This window comes from Anopheles funestus, chromosome X, assembly GCF_943734845.2.
Source record: "Anopheles funestus chromosome X, idAnoFuneDA-416_04, whole genome shotgun sequence".
In the NCBI taxonomy this organism is placed as follows: domain Eukaryota; kingdom Metazoa; phylum Arthropoda; class Insecta; order Diptera; family Culicidae; genus Anopheles; species Anopheles funestus.
Genome location: NC_064597.1, coordinates 10,973,151 through 10,996,790, shown reverse-complemented (window position 1 = coordinate 10,996,790; position 23,640 = coordinate 10,973,151). Strand labels below are relative to the sequence as shown.

At 40.5% G+C, this 23,640-nt stretch overlaps 1 protein-coding gene across 8 annotated transcripts; it reads left to right on the top strand.

The window, feature by feature from the left end:
* The first annotated feature begins 40 nt into the window (after positions 1-40).
* On the top strand, positions 41-18,339 carry LOC125769810 (double-stranded RNA-specific editase Adar). Of its 8 annotated transcripts, none has more exons than XM_049438733.1 (10): positions 41-768; positions 2,244-2,544; positions 3,541-3,561; positions 4,679-4,857; positions 5,020-5,668; positions 6,169-7,272; positions 8,631-9,069; positions 9,898-10,428; positions 10,508-10,759; positions 10,908-18,339. In XM_049438733.1, the coding sequence occupies exons 2-10, from the start codon at positions 2,397-2,399 to the stop codon at positions 11,461-11,463; spliced, it is 3,879 nt and encodes a 1,292-aa protein (XP_049294690.1). In that variant the 5' UTR covers positions 41-768; positions 2,244-2,396; the 3' UTR covers positions 11,464-18,339. The 8 variants fall into 8 exon arrangements, with proteins under 8 accessions (XP_049294690.1, XP_049294663.1, XP_049294655.1 ...); XM_049438706.1 differs by having other exon boundaries at positions 41-992; positions 2,249-2,544; XM_049438698.1 differs by having other exon boundaries at positions 41-992.
* Positions 18,340-23,640: the final 5,301 nt, after the last annotated feature.

The window sequence follows — 23,640 nt, the reverse complement described above, 5'->3', positions numbered from 1 at the left end:
CGTTGATAAGGTACAGCTTATTGCTTGTTTACACGATACATCTGACAGTTCGTATGCACATACAATTTTTTTTCAATTTGTAATTTCTTGAATATGTAATGTAATGATACATTGTTTTTTCTATTTCTATAAAACATTTTTCTATTATCGTAGGATTGTATTATATTCCTACTTTCATTTTACTTTCATAAACATTTCATGTTTTTTTTTTCAAATATGGCCGTTTTGAACGTTTACTTTATGATCTAACCTCTTGATCAAATTCAATATTGTTTTGGTTTGATAACAATTTTCTTATATTTTATTACTGTTTTAAGTGTTTTTAAAGTTAATAGTAAACTCTTAGCATATCCCACAAACAGTAAGTGGAAAATATAAAACAAAATCACTTTTTTTAATGTATATAATTGACTGGTATAAACAGTATAAAGAAAGAGGGTAACACATTTTAGCAGCTGTTTATCTCTCAAAAATAAATATAAGCTACGCTAATAATGGAACAAGCTATTTTGTAAACTTTAAATGAATAATTTCTATTATAAAACAATTTGCAACCATTGTCGAATGGTGACAGTCGAGCAGAACTGCTCGAATTCGTGCCTCCTGCTTGTGGTATTGAAACGTCCATCTCTCCCACACACGCGCACTCACACACACACACGCACCTACACACCAATAAAAATCTCCCAAACAATTCCGACTTGTCAAACGGAACGCAGCACTTTACCGAAGTGGTTTATTTTCTTAGCAGCATTTTTTCGACAACGGGTTGGAATTCAGTGGCTGAAACAAAATTTTTATATAGCCGGCCCTCCTCCCGGCCCCGTACAGTGTTAATTGGTAGCAAGTGTTACAATTATTGTGTGTTGTGTTTCAAACAAAAAAAACAACAGTGCAGTGTTTTTGCAGGGTTAAGAAGTTAAATGAGTTTTTTGAGGGGCAACACACACACATCGGATAATGTGAGAGAAAATGTGAAATTTTAGCAAAAGGTTGGTGCTGAATGGCGGCGCATTTGCAATACAAGTAATACCAGGCAGCAATTGTACAACAATTCTCGGTGCATTGCGAATAGTGCGGTTTTTCCTTTTTGCGTATATTTTTTTTGTTTTGTTTTAACGTAACACAAATGGTGGAATTTTTAAGTCCAAATGACAAATGTACGCGGTATTGCTATAGTTACGTATTAATAAGTGGGAATTAGTGCAGCAAGTAGGCATGGAAGTAAAATAGGTTACCACCGTTTGCTAAGAATCCCTTCCACACGGAACATTTTCGTCTTTTATTAAAACATTTTAGCCGGTTTTCTTTCCTTCACACGGTGAAGGAATTTCAACTGTAACACTATCGTTCCAATAATGTCTACCCCCCTACAAAAAAAAAACGGCAACGAAATGAGTCAATTCCCGGAACCGTGTATATATTGGCGCAACTTCCAGTACACGCAAAAGAAGAAAAGAAAAGAAAAACGAAGATAGAAACGTGCAGAAGATGTTGCCATTTCGCTTTTTTTGCGTTAGTTCGTTCTTTCTCTTCCTACCGTAACATCGGTAGGGCTTTTTGGCCCTTTGTGTACTGCGGAGCCAATCACATTCTTCGTACGGGAGGTTCGGGGTCTTTTGTTATGGTTTTTGTTCGTCTAATACATTTGTTTTCGCAGAAATCCCCCTTCCCCGGAAAGATCGTTTACAGGGAAAAGAGGGTCCTTGCTGTGTTTTCTTTTTCCTTTTTGCTTTTTTTTGGAGATGTTCACAGTTGTGCCATTTTAGTACGTATCTTTCCCAATCCATAAGTGACTGCATTCTGTGTCCAGCTACACACCAACTAGTAAGGTACAAAATTAATGTGATGCGCAAGCGCCAGCGCTCACCTCTATTACCCGAAAACATACACACGAGGGGGGGGGGGATTTTTTTTTTTAGTGGAAATAGTTCGTGTGAAAATATATTTTCCTCTCCGAGGCACGAATCCGAAGAGCATAAGAATTAGTGCTTAAGATGGGAATGTGTGCGTTTGTTTGTCCATGTATTTAGTTTTCTGTGTTTTTTTTCGGTCTTTCCTTTTCTCACCCAATCGTGTTCGTGCGGGCGGGGTGGGAAACACCTGAACAACCCATCAGATTATGCTCGAGAAGTGTTGAAAATTGTGATAATATGCAACGTTCTAAAATTATTAATCAAAACTTCGCGTGTTAACCGCCACCCCCCCAAAAACCCCCAACCACCCGCCGCCAACCCCTTTAGAGCAGCCCCGAAACGAAACGTTGCCCGTGTGTTGCTACCGTAGAGAAGTTTGTATAAATCAACTACCAAAAAGCAAAACAACAAAAAAAAGTTCAACTTCCGCACAAAATAGAAGAAGAAGAAAAAAACAACAAATCTCCCAACAACGGCAACATGAATACTAGTGCAACAACCAACACCAACAACAAAATCAACATAAGCAATAACAATGCGATCAACGATAAAAACAACACTAGCTGTCCATCGTCCGCAATGCTGAACTCTACGCCAAGACGAGGAACGAAGCGTAAAATTGCGACAGGTAATTGACCGCTTGTGTACTTTAGTTGTTGAAGCATATTTTTTTCTTCTTTTTTTTTAGAAACGATCGTCATATCATACAGCGACTTTCAATTCTATTACCCATCTTCATGTGATGCTTTTCTTTTTGGCTTTATCAACCCCCCCAAAAACATCAATAGCTATTAACATGTCGCATAGAGCTTAGAGAGCCCACCTTACGGCATATCGGTCGCTTGGGTTTTGAGTTTGTCCTTTTGCCCACCCACCACGACCCACACCCCACCCGCCAACTCTCTTGACCTTTTGCAGCAAATCACGGCATCATTCATTCGTCCAACCCGCACTATACAGCCGCTTTTAGTATTCGCTTATTTGACCCGCAAACAAGTCCGCAAGATATAATATATTAATTAAAGGTTTTAGGGTACTATGTTACCAGCTTTTCCCTCCGTCCCCCCCCATTCCCCCCCAAATCACTAGCTTCCTGCTCCAATTTTCTGCCTACTATGGTGTTTATATTACCTTAGCAACTATTGAAATTTGTTGAAACGGTTGATGTGGATACTTTATTGCACAGCATTAACAAGCACGATATCGCGATAAAACCCCAATTTATGACTATACTGCATCAATCTATTTGCAGTCCTGAATTATGGTTTTGCAATATGCTTTACCTCCTGAAGGGTTTTGCGGGGTACAGATTTTACATTTTCATACAAACGTCATTGGTCACAGTAGGCAAGAAATGAAATAACATTTTTTTAAGTTTTAAAACAACCATTGTAAGCATGGAATTAGTGGAAAAGTTGTTAAGTAGCACGCATCAATTCCATTTTTGCATATCATCAAATATCAAATACATCATTCCGATACATCACATTTCACAAATTGTTTATCAACCGATCGTTAACATAGTTTAAATGTTTTGCCTCATATATTCTTAATCAACTCAACCTTTTTTTTAATATTTATTTTCGTATTCCCTTTTTTTATGCTCCCGTTTGTGAATGTGTAGTTGGTAATGGAATTTCTACAGGTAAGAAAGAGTTTAATGTTGTTTACTAGAATTTTTTATTTTTTTTATGACCACCTGATTGACAAATTGTTAATTTATAATAGTTTAATAGCTTAAGTACATGTTTTCATGTTTTTTACGGAACGTTGTTATTTAGAGTTTCAGAGTTAAGTCAACACCATTAGTGAAATGTTTTCATTATTAATATGACATTAATTTTTAAACGATTGTTTAAAGCGCTTTTTAACGAAGCTTCTAAATACAAAGTAAGAAAATACATGTCAAAGATGACAGATAGAGAAATAAACAAATACAGTGGAGCGCCGGTTATCCGTCCTCATCGGGACTAATCCCTTGCCGGATAAGCGAATATCACGGATAATAGGCACAAATCTTTTTATTGATAAATATTAGTGTTCACTGTGTAATGGGTGGACTTTTTTTTATAAAGCTAGATGTTAATTTTCTTATTTACACTTTGTAAAGTAAATCTGTTCTTCTTTTCGAATTTGAGCAAATTATATCATTCCCTATTGAAGCTTTTATTTCTTGCCATCATCGGTTTTGCATTAAATATGTAAATTCGCCTTCGGAACTGCCATTTCCGATAATGGATAACGGATCAGATAATGAGACAGCCGGATAAAAGGTACCCGGATAATCGGCACACCACTGTATAATGAATTTCATCAATACTATTGTCGAGGATTATTTCTCGATGGTTTAGTTAAGGTTAAGCTAGCTATTAATTTAAGCAAAGGCAGATAGTTCGTTACAGTTTCTAATTAACTGCTTTAGAATCAACTTCCTATGCTCGTAAATTATGTTGCGTTTTTTTGCAGACAAACATTAACAAAAAAATATTATTTAATTGAATTAAAAGCTATTATCTATCAAATTTAAACTTATTTGTTTAAGCTTTTTTTTTTTTGCTATATAATTATTAAAAATCCGCGTATAAAGAGGTACGGTGTATTTCGGGGACTGACTGTATGCCGATTAGCCGAACTTAAAGCCGTGTAATAGGACCTTAATCTTTTTTTCTTTCTTTTTTTTTGTTTTGTTATTATTAAGGTCTTCATTATAATTTATCTTATAATTAAAAATAAATTAATTATGATTTTGTGCATAATTTTAGCAATACGGAAACGGCGCAAACTACAAAATGCCTCCAAATCTGGCGAGTCCCGGTTGGAGCAGGTGCCACAGACGAAAAACACTGTGGCCGTGCTGAACGAGCTGAAGCGCAATCTGGTATATAAAGTTGAATCACAGACTGGTCCAGTACATGCACCGCTCTTCACAATATCGGTAGTGGTAAGCATAAGAAAAGAAAGCACAAACACACAGCGTGCCTCCCCTAGTGTTGCTGCCGTTCTGTTTTCTGTTTCCTTTATTTCCGTTTTCGCTAACATTTTTCAAAAAAAAAACAAAAAACACTGTCTGACATCATCAAACAAAACCACCTAATTGTTACAGGTTGACGGTCAGAAGTTTGTCGGCACGGGGCCGAGCAAAAAGTTAGCCCGCGTCGCTGCCGCTGCATCCGCTTTGCGCAGCTTTATACAGTTTAAGGATGGTGCAACACTAACACCGATCGAACCGCTGCAAAACGTGGACTTTACCAGCGACGATCCAATGATCGAGAATAGCATCTTTCCGTTGTCGGATACCGTGGCCGGTATGCAGGAAAAAATCGTTTCCGTCGGTGGTAAATCTGTGCCTGATAACAACACGGTCAATTCGCTACACAGCATTAACAACAACAGCAACCATAACAACAATAGTGGCAAAAGCCCGTACGGCAATAGTATAGGCAACAGCATCAAGCCCATTGCCAACCGCCAGTGTGACTTTAGCGGTAACAACACGACGGTACATGCGAACAACACCAACAGCAAAGGTGCCGCTGTACCGAGCAACGGTAGCAACTGGCAGCGAAAGGAAGCGATCGCTACCGGCAGCGTGCATTCCATTACCGACAGTGAAAGACAACCACCGGTCGAAAAGCCAACAACAGGAGCAACAGCAGCAGCAGCAGCGGCAGCAGCATCATCATTGCCGAACGTCAACAGCAGCGTGACCGTTCGAACAGCCCCAGCAGCGGCATCCAGTATCGTAACGAACAGTAATTGCTATATTATACTACAATTTAATTGTCTCCCTCAATCCCAACCCGCCTCCCCTCACCCACCCACCCCCAAAAACCTCCGCGCCCACCTTTGTCCACAAACATAATCTTCCCACCCCCCCGCCCTCCCCTTTTTCTCATGGATAGGCTATATTTCCCAAGTTTTTGTCGAATTGTTAACCACATTGAAGTGCAAACCGCGTTGGTAGTTGCATTTTTTTTGTTGGTAAAATTCATGTTTGTTTTAACTTGAAACGAGTTTTAAAAAGTCCTCCTTGTAACCCTTTCTCTCTTTCTTTTCCCTTTTCCGCCTCCCCCTACTCTCCATCCCATCCCCACCACTGATCCTTTCTGTCTTCCCCACTCCCCCGAACACGTCCTCGCGTGTCCACGTGTGTGTGTGTGTGCGTATGTGTGTGTGTGTGTGTTTTAACTTCATGATCCATTCACCAGAATCTAATTGTTTCTGTTCATCGATATGCTGTATCGTCCTTCAGTTGCAGCTACTGGAACCACTTACAACGACAGTTACGAACAGTATATCAGCGTTAGTACTGGCGGCGGTACCACTACTGTCACCGCTTCCACCGGTACCACCCTCAAAACTTCCACCGCTGCCATCATTCCCCTAGAACCGGTGTCCTTGTCCACTTCCTCCTCCTCCCGCCCCACCCAAGCGATCATACCGAAACAGCCACCCATCAGTAGCGGTAATGCGAACCTTACCAATTCCACCCACACCACCAATGCCACTAACACTACTACTGCCACCATCCTAATGCTGCCGCTGGCCGGCTACGTAATGTCACCGAGCGAACAGTTGCTAGCGAAAACCCTTTGCACCACGGCCGAACCGAGGGAGGCGAAACCGCACGAGGTGGTGGCCGCCGGTGCGTTCAAGAAGCTGAAGGCGAAAAACGCTAAAACGGCACTCGCCGCTAACGGTCCACTGTCGGCGGCGGGCGATTTTCATCGCTTCGTCAACTACATACAGTACGATTCGTTTATGCTAAACGGCACGAAGAAACAAACATCCTGCCATAACAACTATTTTAACAAGTTCGGCAACTTTGACACACCCATCAACTCTTACCTATCCCTGGTGCGTAACGATCTTGCCAGTGTGACCAGCGCCACCACCAACACGAAACTGGCCGCGAAAGCAATCGGAAAGGATGGTAGTGGCAGAACCATACCAACCGGTGGTGGTGGTGTTGCCGGTGTCGGCGGCATCGGCAACACCACCAACGCCACCACCAACACCACCACCACCACCACGAACAGCACCGGCGTTGTTGGCAGCAGCACGCCCGCCACCAGCGCCATTGCGAACGGTAGCAATCCCGCTACCGCCATTGTGATCGTCACCTCGCCCACCTCCGTTATCACGACCCATCCGGCTGGTGACAAGGGTTACATGCGCGATTGTCCCAGCTCCAACACGGTTAGCTATCCCTTCCCGAACACTGCCGCCATCCCGCCCAACCTGACTCCCTACGCACAAAACGGTCATCGGCAAGTGGTTGAAAAAATTCAACAAAGCTTAAACTTATTTAAAAATACGAATGAAAAGGCTCTAGCATGGAAGAAACGTTTCGAAAGCAAGTATTAAATTGAATATCCTCTTTTTATCGTTTCCATTTGTTTCCTTCCGTTCCTTTGTGTGCAGTTTTTCCTGTTTTTTTTTTTGTTTTGTTTCGTTGTTGTGTTTTCTTTTCATGTATTTGCCATCTGTGCCAGTATTACTTTCTTTATCATGTACTTGTGATAAGCGCCTTGATTGTTTTGGGTTTTGGTTTTCATTTGCCCCCTACCCTCCCACACCCCCCCGCCATTTTCCCATTTCTGTGTGTGCAGCAGTGGTTCAGTATTATGTTTATGGTTTATGGTTTTTGGCTCCCTTATTGCGCTGACCAGTGAGGGCAGTATATTTGTAAAAAAAAAAAAACAATAACCCCCCACCCACCTCCACAAAACCAGTATTGCTTGTGAATTGAATTTGATTGCGTTGTGTAGAACATTTATTAAAAGATAGAGGAAACATGTAAGATACTAATGCTATAGTGGTATGCTAAGGAATTTTATTGAATATTTTCCCTTTTTTTTAAATATATTAATATTTTTCTTTATATTTTACAGGGTTTCAACCATATATATTGGAATATTGACGTTTAAGTAGTTTGAAAAAAGTGGTTAGTTGAAATGAATTTTTGTACGACCAATTAACCAATTGTCTGTTGATATATAACCACTTATTGTAATAAAATTCAACATACAACATTTAAGAAAATATTCCACACTTAATTGCAAAAATTCTCATTTTATGGTTAGAAACCCTGCCTTTTTGTAGAAAAGAAAACTTCAACTATTTACAAAATTCCTAACTGGGTATATAATACTACAGAAAACGGAAATGAAACTCAACAAATTCAATTCAATTACTGGGCTATCTATATAAATATGTCTTCCTGCCTTTCCTTTTAACAATGCCTTTATCGGTGGTTAAAAACCCCCCACACTCCCCTCTCCCCTCCCATTACCGGTAGTTAGACTGTATCGACATGATTTTGTTATCACTGGTTTGGAGAACAAAAAAAAAATATCCAACCAACTTTTTTAAGTATCTTACCGAACACACAACCTGTTTGTTTAATTATCGTGCTGATAGTGTTTTGCCGTTAGTAGACTTCCTTTTCCGCCGTACACACTTTTTCCTTTATACTTCATTTCGTTCTATGTGTCGATGTGTCCCCGGAAGACGGTTTTGTTCTGTACCGCTGTTTCATCGTACGATATAATGTTTTTTTCTCTCTTATTCTCTCGTTCTATTTTGTTGTTGTTTGTTGTCGTTCCCGCCTATTGTCCTCATTCGCTTGCGCGCGTGTTGTGTTATCATTCTGGTCATTCCGTGTACGCGCACGCACCACCCTCCCCCCACCCGCGGACTGTGTGGGTGTAGAGCTGAAAGTGTCGTCCGGTACAACACTGCGCAACAGCGGGAATGTCACAACCGGTCATCATCCAAAACCGCAACCGGAGAAAGGACCGGTGATGCTTCTGCATGAGCTCTTTACCGATGCGCATTTCGAGTGTGTTTCGTCCGACGGTCTTCAGCATTCGAAATTCACTGTCGTCGTTACAGTGCATGATAATCAGCGCTTCGAAGGTACCGGACCGTCGAAAAAGATGGCAAAGAATGCGGCGGCAAAGGCGGCACTAGCGTCGATATGTAACATCTCGTTCAGCCCGCTGCAGCAGTCTAAGTTTGGTCTGATCTCGGCCGGTACCAGCAATGGTTCGATCGGTGGACCGAGCGGTGCCGCACTGAACGGTGACAACAGCTTTACGCAGAACAAAAACTTCGAACTGCCACAAACGTTCGCGGACGCGGTAGGCAAGTGAGTATCGGCTCTGTAAAATGTATAGTTAACCGTTTGTAGAAAATTTTATCGGTACACACTAGAGATGTGCACACTGAGTAAGAGTGAGTGAGTGAGTTTAATCGCGCAAAGGAGTTTATGTTTTCAACTCATCAAAAAGAGTTTTTATCACTCTTTTACTTATTCCTTTCCGTTTTTATTCAATCACCCTCTGTGCTGCCTAATGACTCTTTTGCGTTTCAACTCACTCACTCTCTCAGTGCCGACTAATGAGTAACAATTTAAATTACCCAAAAATCCCAAAAAAAAGTACCAAAACACTTACTCACTCTTATTGCGTTAGTTGAAAGGCAACAGAGTCATTAGTCGGCAGAGAGAGAGAGTGAGTGAGTAAAAACGCAAAAGAATGAGTCAGTAGTCGGCAGAGAGAGTGAGTGAGTCATTAGTCGCCATAGAGAAAGTGAGTGAGTAAACAAGCAAAAGAGTCAGTCGTAAGCCGGCACATAGATTGAGTGAGTAAAAACGCAAACGAGTAAGTCATTAGTCAGCACAGAGAGAGAGTTAGTAAAAATCCCGAGGAGTGAGTCATTAATCGCCAGAGAGAGTGAGTTAGTAAAAATCCCGAGGAGTGAGTCATTAGTCGGCAGAGAGAGTGTGCGAGTAAAAACTCCAACGAGTAATTAAAGGATTAGTTTACAGTAATATTTTTATGACTCTCAAAAGAGTGAGTAAAAGATTCAAATCCTTGAATCCATAAATAATGACTCTTTCACTCTATTTCAACTCTCTAAAAAGAGTGAGTATTCTCATCTCTAATACACACACCCCTTTTTTCCCCACCCTTAGATTGGTCATCGAAAAGTTCAACGAGGTGATGAAGGGCAGCGACGTGTACAGCCGACGCAAGGTGCTGGCCGGATTTGTAATGACCCACGGGTACGACGTGAAAACGGCACGGGTTATTTCACTGGCGACCGGCACGAAGTGTGTTAGCGGCGAGCACATGAGCGTAACCGGTTCCGTTATCAATGATTCGCATGCGGAAATTATTGCCCGGCGCGGTTTGATGGATTTTTTCTACAGTCAGCTCGATTTGCTTTGCCAGCAAACGGCTGCAGCGATGCAACAGCTTGATGGAACGGGTTCGACGGCGTCAGTACACGATACGGTGGCCGGAAACGAAACCGAACCGGGTGCAAGTGATCGTCAGGCACGGCAAGAAATTATCTTCAACAAACCCGGTGACGGTTCAACCCTGTACACACTGAAGGAGGGCATTTATTTCCATCTGTATATCAACACAGCACCGTGCGGTGATGCGCGTGTATTTAGTCCACATGAAAACGATAGCATGGATGTTGATAAGCATCCTAATCGGTAATTATTATGCTTTTTTAAGTGTTTGTGGGCACTGTTTAACGCACTTTATGTGTATTTTCTTCCCTTGTAACATTAGGAAAGCGCGCGGACAACTCCGCACAAAAGTCGAATCGGGCGAAGGCACTATACCGGTGAAAAGCAGCGACGGTATACAAACCTGGGACGGTGTTTTACAGGGCCAGCGTCTGCTGACCATGTCGTGTTCGGACAAAATTTCACGATGGAATGTGCTTGGTTTGCAGGGTTCGTTGCTAGCGTCCATCATTGAGCCAATCTATCTGCATTCGATCGTACTGGGCAGTCTGCTTCATCCGGCCCACATGTACCGGTAAGTGTGAATTAAGCATATGCTTCGTAAAAAAAATAAATATATATTTATTGATTATTATCATTACGATTCCATGCCATGTTGGTATGCTTCTTCTACCGAATTTCGTATAAAAAATTCAACTAATAAATGTCGTTATATTTTTTAGAGCTATCTGTGGACGGATAGAGAGTGCCATACAAGGGCTTCCTCCACCGTATCGTTTGAACAAGCCGAAGCTCGCGCTGATGACGTCCGCCGAATCGCGGAATCAAACGAAACCACCCAACTTTAGTATTAACTGGATAACGAACGGTACCGAGGTGGAGATCGTAAACTCGTTCACCGGCAAGCTGATCAACAACAATACCAACACGAACAAAATGTCCCGGCTGTCGAAGCAATCGTTCTATCAGCGCTACTCGACCGTCATTGCACGGCTGCCCGGTATACCGTGCCGCGACGTTAAACCGACCTACTTCGAGACGAAAACGTCCGTCGCGGAGTATCAGCAGGCAAAGCGCGAACTGTTTGCCGCGTTCAGCAAGGAAGATCTGGGCGAATGGTTGAAAAAACCGATCGAGCAGGACCAGTTTACGCTGATCGTGGCGAAGGACAGCGAACAGCCACCGTACGCTAACCAAACCCAAACAGTGCCAATGCCGAACGATGCGAATGCCGCCACCGTAGGCAATGTTTCTTCCATCGGCAACAGCTCCAAATGACATCATGTCAAGTTCGCCAGCAAGCGCAACTATGCGGCGATAGGATTTATCGATAGTGCTAGCAGCAACACTTCCGTAGAGCGTAATAACAATTCTAGCAGTTCTTCAGGTAGTTAGTTTAAGCGACGCTAGTTCCGCTTGTTCAACATATATATTTTTTTTGTGATTCGAAATCTTTAGAACTTAGCCAGTGACGACATTGGAAAATGTGGGCGGCGGCGTGGTCGTGTATAACCGGGGGAATAACACGACGAAAAAAACACGCTTTAGGGCAGGGTTAGGAGACAATGCAAAAAGCTGGGTTTACCCTTTAGGCGATTTTTATTTTCCACGCGTATTTTATATATTTTCGATTGATCTTTTTTTGTTTTTGGAGACCCTCGTGTCCGTGTGTGTGCGTGTGTGTGTTGTTGCGTTACCATTGAATTGGTATTTAAACAAAATAGTACCGCATAGTGTGTATATAGAAAAGTTTAAAGGAAGTTTGTCTGTAATATTATAGTCAGACAAAATGACAAATGAGACTGGTTGTAGCTTCTCTATATTATTCGTGGTAGTAGTGCGTTTTTTCTTTTGTTTGGACACATATAGAGTAGTGTTTCCTAAATATTTAGGGTCATTACGTTGCCAACTAGAACATTTGCTTGCTACACACACCACAGTAATCGGTGAAAGGATGTTAAAGAGGGAGAATTTAAATTAACTTTATTTTTATTTACATTTTTTTTCACTAACGATCTCAATTTTGTTTTAAACATTTATTTCTCTTATTTTTTTAATTGATGTTGCATCAAATTTATCGTTCAAAAAGAAAAAAGAATCTTGCAGTAAGATTATAGTAGCTGCCCAAGCTTCAGAGTGTTGTGAGCAAGTATTTTTGATGATGTGGTTTTTTTTTATTCTCCCTTTTATGGTATGATTTAATTGTTTTACATGGTTCCGTTGATTTATAGTATTAAGCGTTTGTTCTCTAATTGCAAAGACTTCGTAAGCAAAGGGACATTGAATAACACCTGGTTTTGTTCAATAATTTATTTTAAATATTAATGGCAAAATTTTGTGACGGTAAATCGTGTCGAACAAGTAACAATTGAATTTGAAGCCGTTTTACCGTTTTGTATAATATCGTTTAATCTTCCTATTAGTAAGAACCATCTCGGTTTTGTCTCCCCCAAAAGAAAAAAAAACATTTATCCGGTGCATCAGCTTTATTTACCAATGAGCAAAGCTATATCGATAAAGATGATGCGCAGCAGCCCTTACCCCCCCTACGTACACAGATATTTAATATTGATAATAGCGATAGATAGTATTTTTCACCCCTCGCGTTAATAGGAACGATTGCGTACGGCGGATTTGGGAATGAAACATGTTTTACTGATACATTAGTGATAGGTATATGCTGTTGATTTAAAAAAACAAACAAACAAATAACGAGGAAAAAACATGCGATAGAAGACAAGTGACATATATTTGCTAGGCTACAATTTAATTACCATATTGTGATTTCGTAACAAACAAAAAATTTACACGAACCCAGGATATAGCGTCCTTCCGGTGCGCTATGCATAAACATGTAAGACCTTACAAATTATTACAATGATAATTATGATTATGAACTATGATTAGGAAAATGAACCCTAACCACCACCCCCCCAGGCCATTTTGCGAATGATTTTATTCGACTAACCAGAATTAGGTGGGCAATGCCTTTTAATTTTTTTTAGAAGTTGTTTAAAATTACCTGCGTATGATATTCTAGCGTGCATCTATGCATATAATTTACCTGCATTCTTATTAATCCATACCATTAGGCCAACACAGAGCCAAACGAGAAAAAAAACACACACACACGTACTCTCGCTCTCTATATCTATGCAAACTCTCACAGACAAACACATTTACAAAACTAACCTATTTTTACTGTAGCGAAAGATAGCGATTTAATTGCGTTTTGATATAGATTGTAAAATATGTTGTTGCATTTTCACGAATTTACTAGTATACTCCTCCCCCTCCATCCCTCTCCCACCCCCTTCTCCCTCCATATAAGTACAATTGATTACATTTTAATCCATTTGCACACATGTATAAAAGGTGAAGCTAAAATAGCACAGAACGTGTGTGTTTTTGCGTGTGTTGCGTGCACAGCTCAAACGTTCATTTTCCAAGCCCCCCCCCCCCCCCAACCCCCCCAACCCCCCCACACACCATTTTTTGTATATCACTCCCGATGAAGCATAAACAGGACTAATGCCATTCAACAAAAATTAATAATAACTTAAACTCATCTATCGCAAAAAAGCAGTCAAAAGAAAAGAAAAACATTATGTGATGCAACGTTTTGTATTCGTTAACAGGAGAAAAACCGCAAATACGTATTTTTAGCGTAAATTACCGTTACGATAATGTTTAAATGCTACCTTTTGTTCATGTTTGTTTTCTTGTTATTAGTTGTTTTTTTGTTTTGTTTGGTAAACCCAAATTAGTTACATTTTGCATTGTAATTCAAGATAAAGCGTTAAAAAAGGCATTTGTATTAATTGATAAACAAATGATCGTTTGATAATCTCGCGAATCTTCACAACAGTATGAATAGTAAGAGGACATTGCGATTCGAATTAGTGACACACACACACAGCTACACGTTATCACATGCGCATGTATGCCATAAAAAAAGATTGAAACGTCATTTACATCGATACATCACTGTGAAGCTCTGCATCATACATATCGATCCGATGCGAAAAAGCGACAAAGAACACAAATTATTGAAACGGGAGAGCGGCGGCGGTCCCAGTTTGTAAAACATGATATCGTGTAACAAAGGTTTTATTAATTTCCAATTTTTCAACTACTCACTTACCACGTCCATATTACACTTTATATTACGGTTAGAATTTGAAAAACAGCCAACGGTGAAGGCGAAAAAGTCATTACGTTTCGGCATTACTTAATTAGTTTAACGACGAATTTATTCAACTAAAGACTAGTGAATGGCACGGCAACTACAAAATCTCGCAAACGTTTAGAAAGAAAAGTGTATATCGTCTAACGTATTTATTTTTGGGGCGGGCTAGTAAGCGTTACTTTTATATTATTATGATGGACTGCAAACAAAAAAAAAACAACCAGCAAAAGTGAACATTGTGATGGGTGCGTGCGTGAGGAGGGTAACTACACACACACACACAGAAAGAAGATGGTTTAAAAGAAAAAACTCGAATAAGGGGCACACCATCCCCTTTTTCACTATTAGTAATTCGTAGTATTTAGTAATATTTGGCCAATTTGAATTTGAACATTTGCATTCTGTTTTTTGGTTGGTAAACGAAAGCAAACAACTTTGTTTGTAAATGGTTGTGCGTTTAGATTTTGAACGGTTGAAACATAAAAAAAATCAACAAGAATTTAGGAACATATTGTGGAGAGCGTTTTGTACAGACGGTAGTTTTGGGCTTTGTAATTGCGCTATTTGGTTTTGTGACGTTTTTTTTTTCTTTTGTAGTGCTGCGACGCGTTGTCGTGTCATTTGCATCATTTGTTTTTTTTTTATATATGTACCTTTTTTTCAATTATACCCTATACTTAACACAATTTTGAGATTAAACTGAGGAAATTAATTACCTGCATTAAAGTATCTTGCAAAAACAAATGAATTAAATAATTAATAACATTGAAAAGACTTTTTCAAAAGCGTTCGCAGCAAAACGCGAACCTTCCGTCTGTAGAAAATCTTTACGATGTGTGTATGTGTGTGTGTGCATACTTGTTTAGCTTTGGGAGGACGGAAAAGGAAAGCCTCCATATTGAGAGATTTAGTAGTAAAAATGAATTTGTTGGTCATTTGTTTGTTTTTAAGGGGGAAGAGAAAAACAAAAAAACGAAAGTTTGAAAACTAAAAGCAAAATTGTTGTACAATTGTGTTAGGGGTGTGTTTGTTTCGACGTTTTTTTTTTTTGGATGCGGAACAAATGGAAGGAAAACATGAAAATAAACACTCTCTAGCACACACGCACACACACACACACAATTAGGATAGAATGTGAAATATTTGCTTGATTTGTTGCTCCTCTTGGATGCAAAGAAGGCGTTTGTAGGCATATGAAGATGAAGGCGATATTGCATCCTGTATAAGAACCGTATGCAATAACGAAAGCAATAAATAACAAAGAAAAAAAAACTGATGCTCAAATATTTTGGCTGATTTTCCGTTTGTTAGTGGAAGCTCTAGGTTTTGCGCGGGTACCTGTTGGACGGCCTGACAGTGTTCATTTGCTAATTGGGAAATTTTGCCAGGGCGAGCAGGAAAGAGAACAAGGAACAAAGTGTATTACGAGAGAGAGAGAGAGCGGGGGGTAAAAAAAAGGAACACACACACAAGTAATTTACGTAATTTTTGTAATGTTGCGCAAAACAAACGTGGAATAAGCAATTGCAGAACATCATGACGCGCTGTGCACCCCTGATGTAACAGTTTGTACTGTAGAGAGTTAATCATGTTGCGTTTGAAGAGGATACTGCAAGAGATGGACAGTTACTCTACGTTCACTCTTAACTAACATGTTATTCCGTATCAGTTTTGCTTTCAGTATTGGTTGGTGGTTTTCTTTTGATTTTTGTGTACATTTTTTTTTTGTTCTAGTTAATTGTCATCGGTGGTTTGTAACGGCAAATTTGCCGATTTAAAGTTGATTAGGTGCAAAATATTAGTTTATCGCGTTAATAAAATAACTACCCGTATATAGGTGTGAAGGAAGCGAAACGAGAAGAAATCGAGAAGCGCTTTAGTTGAGTTTAGTCCAGTTCCAATATGGTTGCTACATTTCTTACAAGTATTAATCTTCGGTACCATTAACAAACAAAAAAGCAATTAATTTTCCGCCTTTTTACTGAAGCAGCAAAACCGCGCGTGAACGATCCGGAAGAATCGAGAAAGGAATGGAAATGCAAAAAAAGGAACAAAGGGCAATAGCGCTCAGGTACCATTACTTAGCATCAGATAAACAATATCAGTGCCGTTTTACAGTGAACACCATCTATGTGCATCTTAAATAGATTTGTAAGTATCAGTCAAAATCCCTCAATGAACAAAAAAAAGAACCCACAAACCGAAACAAAGCAAGCAACTAGCAAGAAGAAGAAGAAGAAAAAACAAAATGAGAAAAAAATGCAACGAACTATCATTTGGTGGTGCCGCAGACAGTGATAATAAAAGAAGGAGAAACAAAGAAAAAAAACAAAGTAAACCCTACAATAAAAGGATGTAGCAAGAACGAAATCCCGCTGTAAATATTGGAAGATTTAATCTAGGTAGCACACGCCCCCTCCTCCCGGATTGATGGTGGTGGTGGTGGTGCACAATTCAGCTAATAGGATCAAATGAAAAAAGAAAACCAAAACGAAATGGCAAACAATTTTTCCATCAATTCAAGTATGCTAAGGCCTAACTGTCAGTTAGAGTTCTGTTTTGATAACGGTTGACAGGATGCTTTTAATCATAACCACACACACACACACACCCCACCCACCCTTCTCCCGCCCCCCCTGTTTCAATCCCATTTATCCGAATGCTACCCAAGAATGTGTAGCTATCATTTAGTATCAACTACCATCTACTGCTACTACTACTACTACTACTAATACTACACTACTAGTCTACTACAAACAGGTCTACTACACTGCTACTGCAATAGTCTATTAAACCGTTCCGTGCTTAGGCCCGTGGTTGTATGCCCGATAAGATTGATTCCGTTTGCATTTGATTAAATCACAATTTGATTGGAAAATGTTTTTTTGTTTTGTTTTTTCTTCTGCATGTTGATTAATAATATTTATTTTTAAACATTGTAATATGAATGATACGAAAAGAAAACAAATTAATTCTCCTTAAGCCTTACTCTATAGTGTGAGCTGGACGAATGTGACACAGCAATAACAAGAATGCATTATAGGCAGTTTAGCAAATGTTTAACATTGTTTTACCTTCTTCTTTCGCTGATAAATCGTTGATCCTTCTATTGCTCTCTTATTAATTGTACATCGCGTTTGTTTGAAGCGTTTTAAAACAGGTTTGATTAGTAGCGTTTTAAAGATTAAAGAAAAAAAACACAGAATAAGGAGAAAGAAAGGAAACAAAACCTCTCACAAACCGAGAACATTTTCTTCCTAAAAATTATATTAATACCACTTTTCTCGTTGTCACGATGGAAATATGCTGCTGATATGAAATTTGATATACATACACATACTAATATGTATATTTTTCATCCACTTGCTCATGATCTTGCAAACCATGCAAACTAATAATAGCTCCAATACGTATGGTATTATACCGCCTTCAATAACCCGGAGAAGAAGAAAATAGGGCAATCCCCATTCCCATTCCTCCACTTCCCCCCCAAAAAAAAAAAAAACACACACGTGGCAGCTTGGTGGTTGCCACACTGTTTGCGCCAAACTTGTATACGAACCCAGCAAAAGGGCAAGTTCCTTACGGACGTGAGGAAGTCGCGCAGAACAACTTAAAAAGGGGAAGGGAGGGGTCCCACTTTACGCAAAACAAAAATAAAGAAAAAAAACAAAACAAAACGCTAGTAACAAATATTAACCCCATTAAACACCTTCTTAACTCGTACACAACGATTAAACGAATCAGCAATTAGTTTTCCGAATTCGAATTAAAGAAAAAGAAGAAAAAACAAACAAACATAGATCAATTTTGTGACATTACATTTCCGCGACATGACCACGACAAACGGATAAATTGTACTAACAGAAAACAGTTTGATCACAAGCTTTTTAACAGAAAGTCAATTCTCACAATTGTAAAATGGTTATGAAATAAAATATAGCAACGTTTCTGAGAAAATTTCACATCAGTGGGGTTTGGTTTGTGTTACTTAACAATTCATTATTTATTGTTTTCTTTTATGCATGCGTGAAAAATGTCAGCTGTGGGTAAGTAAGATGAAAAGTGAATTATCATAAAATGATCGACCGGTAAAAACATTGAGAAATATTTTTAATATGTTTGAAATTTATGTTTAATAAATATAGTTTCTGAATATTTGTGCTTTATTCTCTAACTTTGTTATTTATTTACATAAAACATAAAGGATCATTCATCTATTACGCATGATCCCTTCAACGATCCCCTGAAATAATTCATTAAATTGCTCCTGCATTTTCTTTCGCAAATGTCCTCGTGATGCTGGTGTTGCAGAATCATTTTTCGATCCGAAACCGCTGACGGCTTAAAAATCAAAAATGATTTCTCGACACCAAGAGAGCATCCACGGAAGAAGGTAACCTACTCGCATGGAGGGGAAATAATCCGCATGAAAGAAAGAATAACCGCCACCTGCGGGAGAGAGACCGCTAAGCAAAGCACTAAGCTGAGGAACGGATAGTGATACCACGTCTACCTCCTTTGAAGGATGCTCTCTTGTTTTTTTAAACGCCAAAACCGCTCGTTTTCTGCGACAAAATCCTGAGAGATTTGCAAAATTAATCATCCGAAATAACAAGAGAGCATCCACGGAAGAAGGTAACCTATTCGAATGTAGGGGAAATAATCCGCATGAAAGAGAGAATGATCCGCCACATGCGGAAGAGAGATCGCTAAATGAGGCACTAAGCTGGGGAAATGGGAGTGATAACACCTCTACATCCTTTGTAGGATGCTCTCTTTTTGTTTTAAACGCCAAAACCGCTCGTTTTCTGCGACAAAATCCTGAGAGAACTGGCAAAATTAAACATCCGAAATAACAAGAGAGCATCCACGGAAGAAGGTAACCCATTCGAATGGAGGGGAAATAATCCGCATGAAAAAGAGAATGATCCGCCACATGCGGAAGAGAGATCGCTAAATGAGGCACTAAGCTGGGGAAATGGGAGTGATAACACCTTTTACCTGCATTGAAGGATGCTCTCTTAGTGTTGAGAAACTACCGATCACCCATACTACTTCATACCGGCTAGTAGGAGCATCCATGGTAGAAGGTAATCCATTCAGATGGAGGGGAAATAATCCGCATGAAAGAGAGAATGATCCGCCACATGCGGAAGAGAGATCGCTAAATGAGGCACTAAGCTGGGGAAATGGGAGTGATAACACCTCTACATCCTTTGATGCTCTCTTAGTGTTGAGAAACTACCGATCACCCATACTACTTCATCCCGGCTAGAAGGAGCATCCATGGTAGAAGGTAACCTATTCGGATGGAGGGGAAATAATCCGAATGAAAGAGAGAATAATCCGCCACATGCGGAAGAGAGATCGCTAAATGAGGCACTAAGCTGGGGAAATGGGAGTGATAACACCTTTTACCTGCATTGAAGGATGCTCTCTTAGTGTTGAGAAACTACCGATCACCCATACTACTTCATACCGGCTAGTAGGAGCATCCATGGTAGAAGGTAATCCATTCAGATGGAGGGGAAATAATCCGCATGAAAGAGAGAATGATCCGCCACATGCGGAAGAGAGATCGCTAAATGAGGCACTAAGCTGGGGAAATGGTAGTGATAACACCTCTACCTCCTTTGATGCTCTCTGGTGTTGCAGAATCATTTTTCGATCCGAAAACGCCGACGGCTTAAAAATCAAAAATGATTTCTCGACACCAAGAGAGCATCCACGGAAGAAGGTAACCCATTCGAATGTAGGGGAAATAATCCGCATGAAAGAGAGAATGATCCGCCACATGCGGAAGAGAGATCGCTAAATGAGGCACTAAGCTGGGGAAATGGGAGTGATAACACCTTTTACCTGCATTGAAGGATGCTCTCTTAGTGTTGAGAAACTACCGATCACCCATACTACTTCATCCCGGCTAGAAGGAGCATCCATGGTAGAAGGTAATCCATTCAGATGGAGGGGAAATAATCCGCATGAAAGAGAGAATAATCCGCCACATGCGGAAGAGAGATCGCTAAATGAGGCACTAAGCTGGGGAAATGGGAGTGATAACACCTTTTACCTGCATTGAAGGATGCTCTCTTAGTGTTGAGAAACTACCGATCACCCATACTACTTCATACCGGCTAGTAGGAGCATCCATGGTAGAAGGTAATCCATTCAGATGGAGGGGAAATAATCCGCATGAAAGAGAGAATGATCCGCCACATGCGGAAGAGAGATCGCTAAATGAGGCACTAAGCTGGGGAAATGGTAGTGATAACACCTCTACCTCCTTTGATGCTCTCTGGTGTTGCAGAATCATTTTTCGATCCGAAAACGCCGACGGCTTAAAAATCAAAAATGATTTCTCGACACCAAGAGAGCATCCACGGAAGAAGGTAACCCATTCGAATGTAGGGGAAATAATCCGCATGAAAGAGAGAATGATCCGCCACATGCGGAAGAGAGATCGCTAAATGAGGCACTAAGCTGGGGAAATGGGAGTGATAACACCTTTTACCTGCATTGAAGGATGCTCTCTTAGTGTTGAGAAACTACCGATCACCCATACTACTTCATCCCGGCTAGAAGGAGCATCCATGGTAGAAGGTAACCCATTCGGCTGGAGGGGAAATAATCCGAATGAAAGAGAGTATAATCCGCCACATGCGGAAGAGAGATCGCTAAATGAAGCACTAAGCTGGGGAAATGGGAGTGATAACACCTCTACATCCTTTGTAGGATGCTCTCTTTTTGTTTTAAACGCCAAAACCGCTCGTTTTCTGCGACAAAATCCTGAGAGAACTGGCAAAATTAAACATCCGAAATAACAAGAGAGCATCCACGGAAGAAGGTAACCCATTCGAATGTAGGGGAAATAATCCGCATGAAAAAGAGAATGATCCGCCACATGCGGAAGAGAGATCGCTAAATGAGGCACTAAGCTGGGGAAATGGGAGTGATAACACCTCTACATCCTTTGTAGGATGCTCTCTTTTTGTTTTAAACGCCAAAACCGCTCGTTTTCTGCGACAAAATCCTGAGAGAACTGGCAAAATTAAACATCCGAAATAACAAGAGAGCATCCACGGAAGAAGGTAACCCATTCGAATGGAGGGGAAATAATCCGCATGAAAAAGAGAATGATCCGCCACATGCGGAAGAGAGATCGCTAAATGAGGCACTAAGCTGGGGAAATGGGAGTGATAACACCTTTTACCTGCATTGAAGGATGCTCTCTTAGTGTTGAGAAACTACCGATCACCCATACTACTTCATACCGGCTAGTAGGAGCATCCATGGTAGAAGGTAATCCATTCAGATGGAGGGGAAATAATCCGCATGAAAGAGAGAATAATCCGCCACATGCGGAAGAGAGATCGCTAAATGAGGCACTAAGCTGGGGAAATGGGAGTGATAACACCTTTTACCTGCATTGAAGGATGCTCTCTTAGTGTTGAGAAACTACCGATCACCCATACTACTTCATACCGGCTAGTAGGAGCATCCATGGTAGAAGGTAATCCATTCAGATGGAGGGGAAATAATCCGCATGAAAGAGAGAATGATCCGCCACATGCGGAAGAGAGATCGCTAAATGAGGCACTAAGCTGGGGAAATGGTAGTGATAACACCTCTACCTCCTTTGATGCTCTCTGGTGTTGCAGAATCATTTTTCGATCCGAAAACGCCGACGGCTTAAAAATCAAAAATGATTTCTCGACACCAAGAGAGCATCCACGGAAGAAGGTAACCCATTCGAATGTAGGGGAAATAATCCGCATGAAAGAGAGAATGATCCGCCACATGCGGAAGAGAGATCGCTAAATGAGGCACTAAGCTGGGGAAATGGGAGTGATAACACCTTTTACCTGCATTGAAGGATGCTCTCTTAGTGTTGAGAAACTACCGATCACCCATACTACTTCATCCCGGCTAGAAGGAGCATCCATGGTAGAAGGTAACCCATTCGGCTGGAGGGGAAATAATCCGCATGAAAGAGAGAATAATCCGCCACATGCGGAAGAGAGATCGCTAAATGAAGCACTAAGCTGGGGAAATGGGAGTGATAACACCTCTACATCCTTTGTAGGATGCTCTCTTTTTGTTTTAAACGCCAAAACCGCTCGTTTTCTGCGACAAAATCCTGAGAGAACTGGCAAAATTAAACATCCGAAATAACAAGAGAGCATCCATGGTAGAAGGTAACCCATTCGAATGGAGGGGAAATAATCCGCATGAAAAAGAGAATAATCCGCCACATGCGGAAGAGAGATCGCTAAATGAGGCACTAAGCTGGGGAAATGGGAGTGATAACACCTTTTACCTGCATTGAAGGATGCTCTCTTAGTGTTGAGAAACTACCGATCACCCATACTACTTCATACCGGCTAGTAGGAGCATCCATGATAGAAGGTAATCCATTCAGATGGAGGGGAAATAATCCGCATGAAAAAGAGAATAATCCGCCACATGCGGAAGAGAGATCGCTAAATGAGGCACTAAGCTGGGGAAATGGGAGTGATAACACCTTTTACCTGCATTGAAGGATGCTCTCTTAGTGTTGAGAAACTACCGATCACCCATACTACTTCATACCGGCTAGTAGGAGCATCCATGGTAGAAGGTAACCCATTCGAATGGAGGGGAAATAATCCGCATGAAAAAGAGAATAATCCGCCACATGCGGAAGAGAGATCGCTAAATGAGGCACTAAGCTGGGGAAATGGGAGTGATAACACCTTTTACCTGCATTGAAGGATGCTCTCTTAGTGTTGAGAAACTACCGATCACCCATACTACTTCATACCGGCTAGTAGGAGCATCCATGATAGAAGGTAATCCATTCAGATGGAGGGGAAATAATCCGCATGAAAAAGAGAATAATCCGCCACATGCGGAAGAGAGATCGCTAAATGAGGCACTAAGCTGGGGAAATGGGAGTGATAACACCTCTACCTCCTTTGATGCTCTCTTGGTGTTGCAGAATCATTTTTCGTTATTTTAAACCGTCGCAGAAAGTGACCGGTTTTAACGGTTGAAATAACATGAGAGAGATAATTTAAAAATCCGGGAAAGGAATCGTTGTATGAAGTTCTAAGCTTTACATTCAATAAAACATATTTATGAACAGCTTGTGTAAACCATCAGCATCTGTTAATATCTTAGAAATATAGTAAATCTATGAAAAAAACCCCGAAATTGATCATTACTTAGTTCCGTACCAACTAAATTAATGTTTTGTTTTATTAGCAATATAAATCTACAATTCT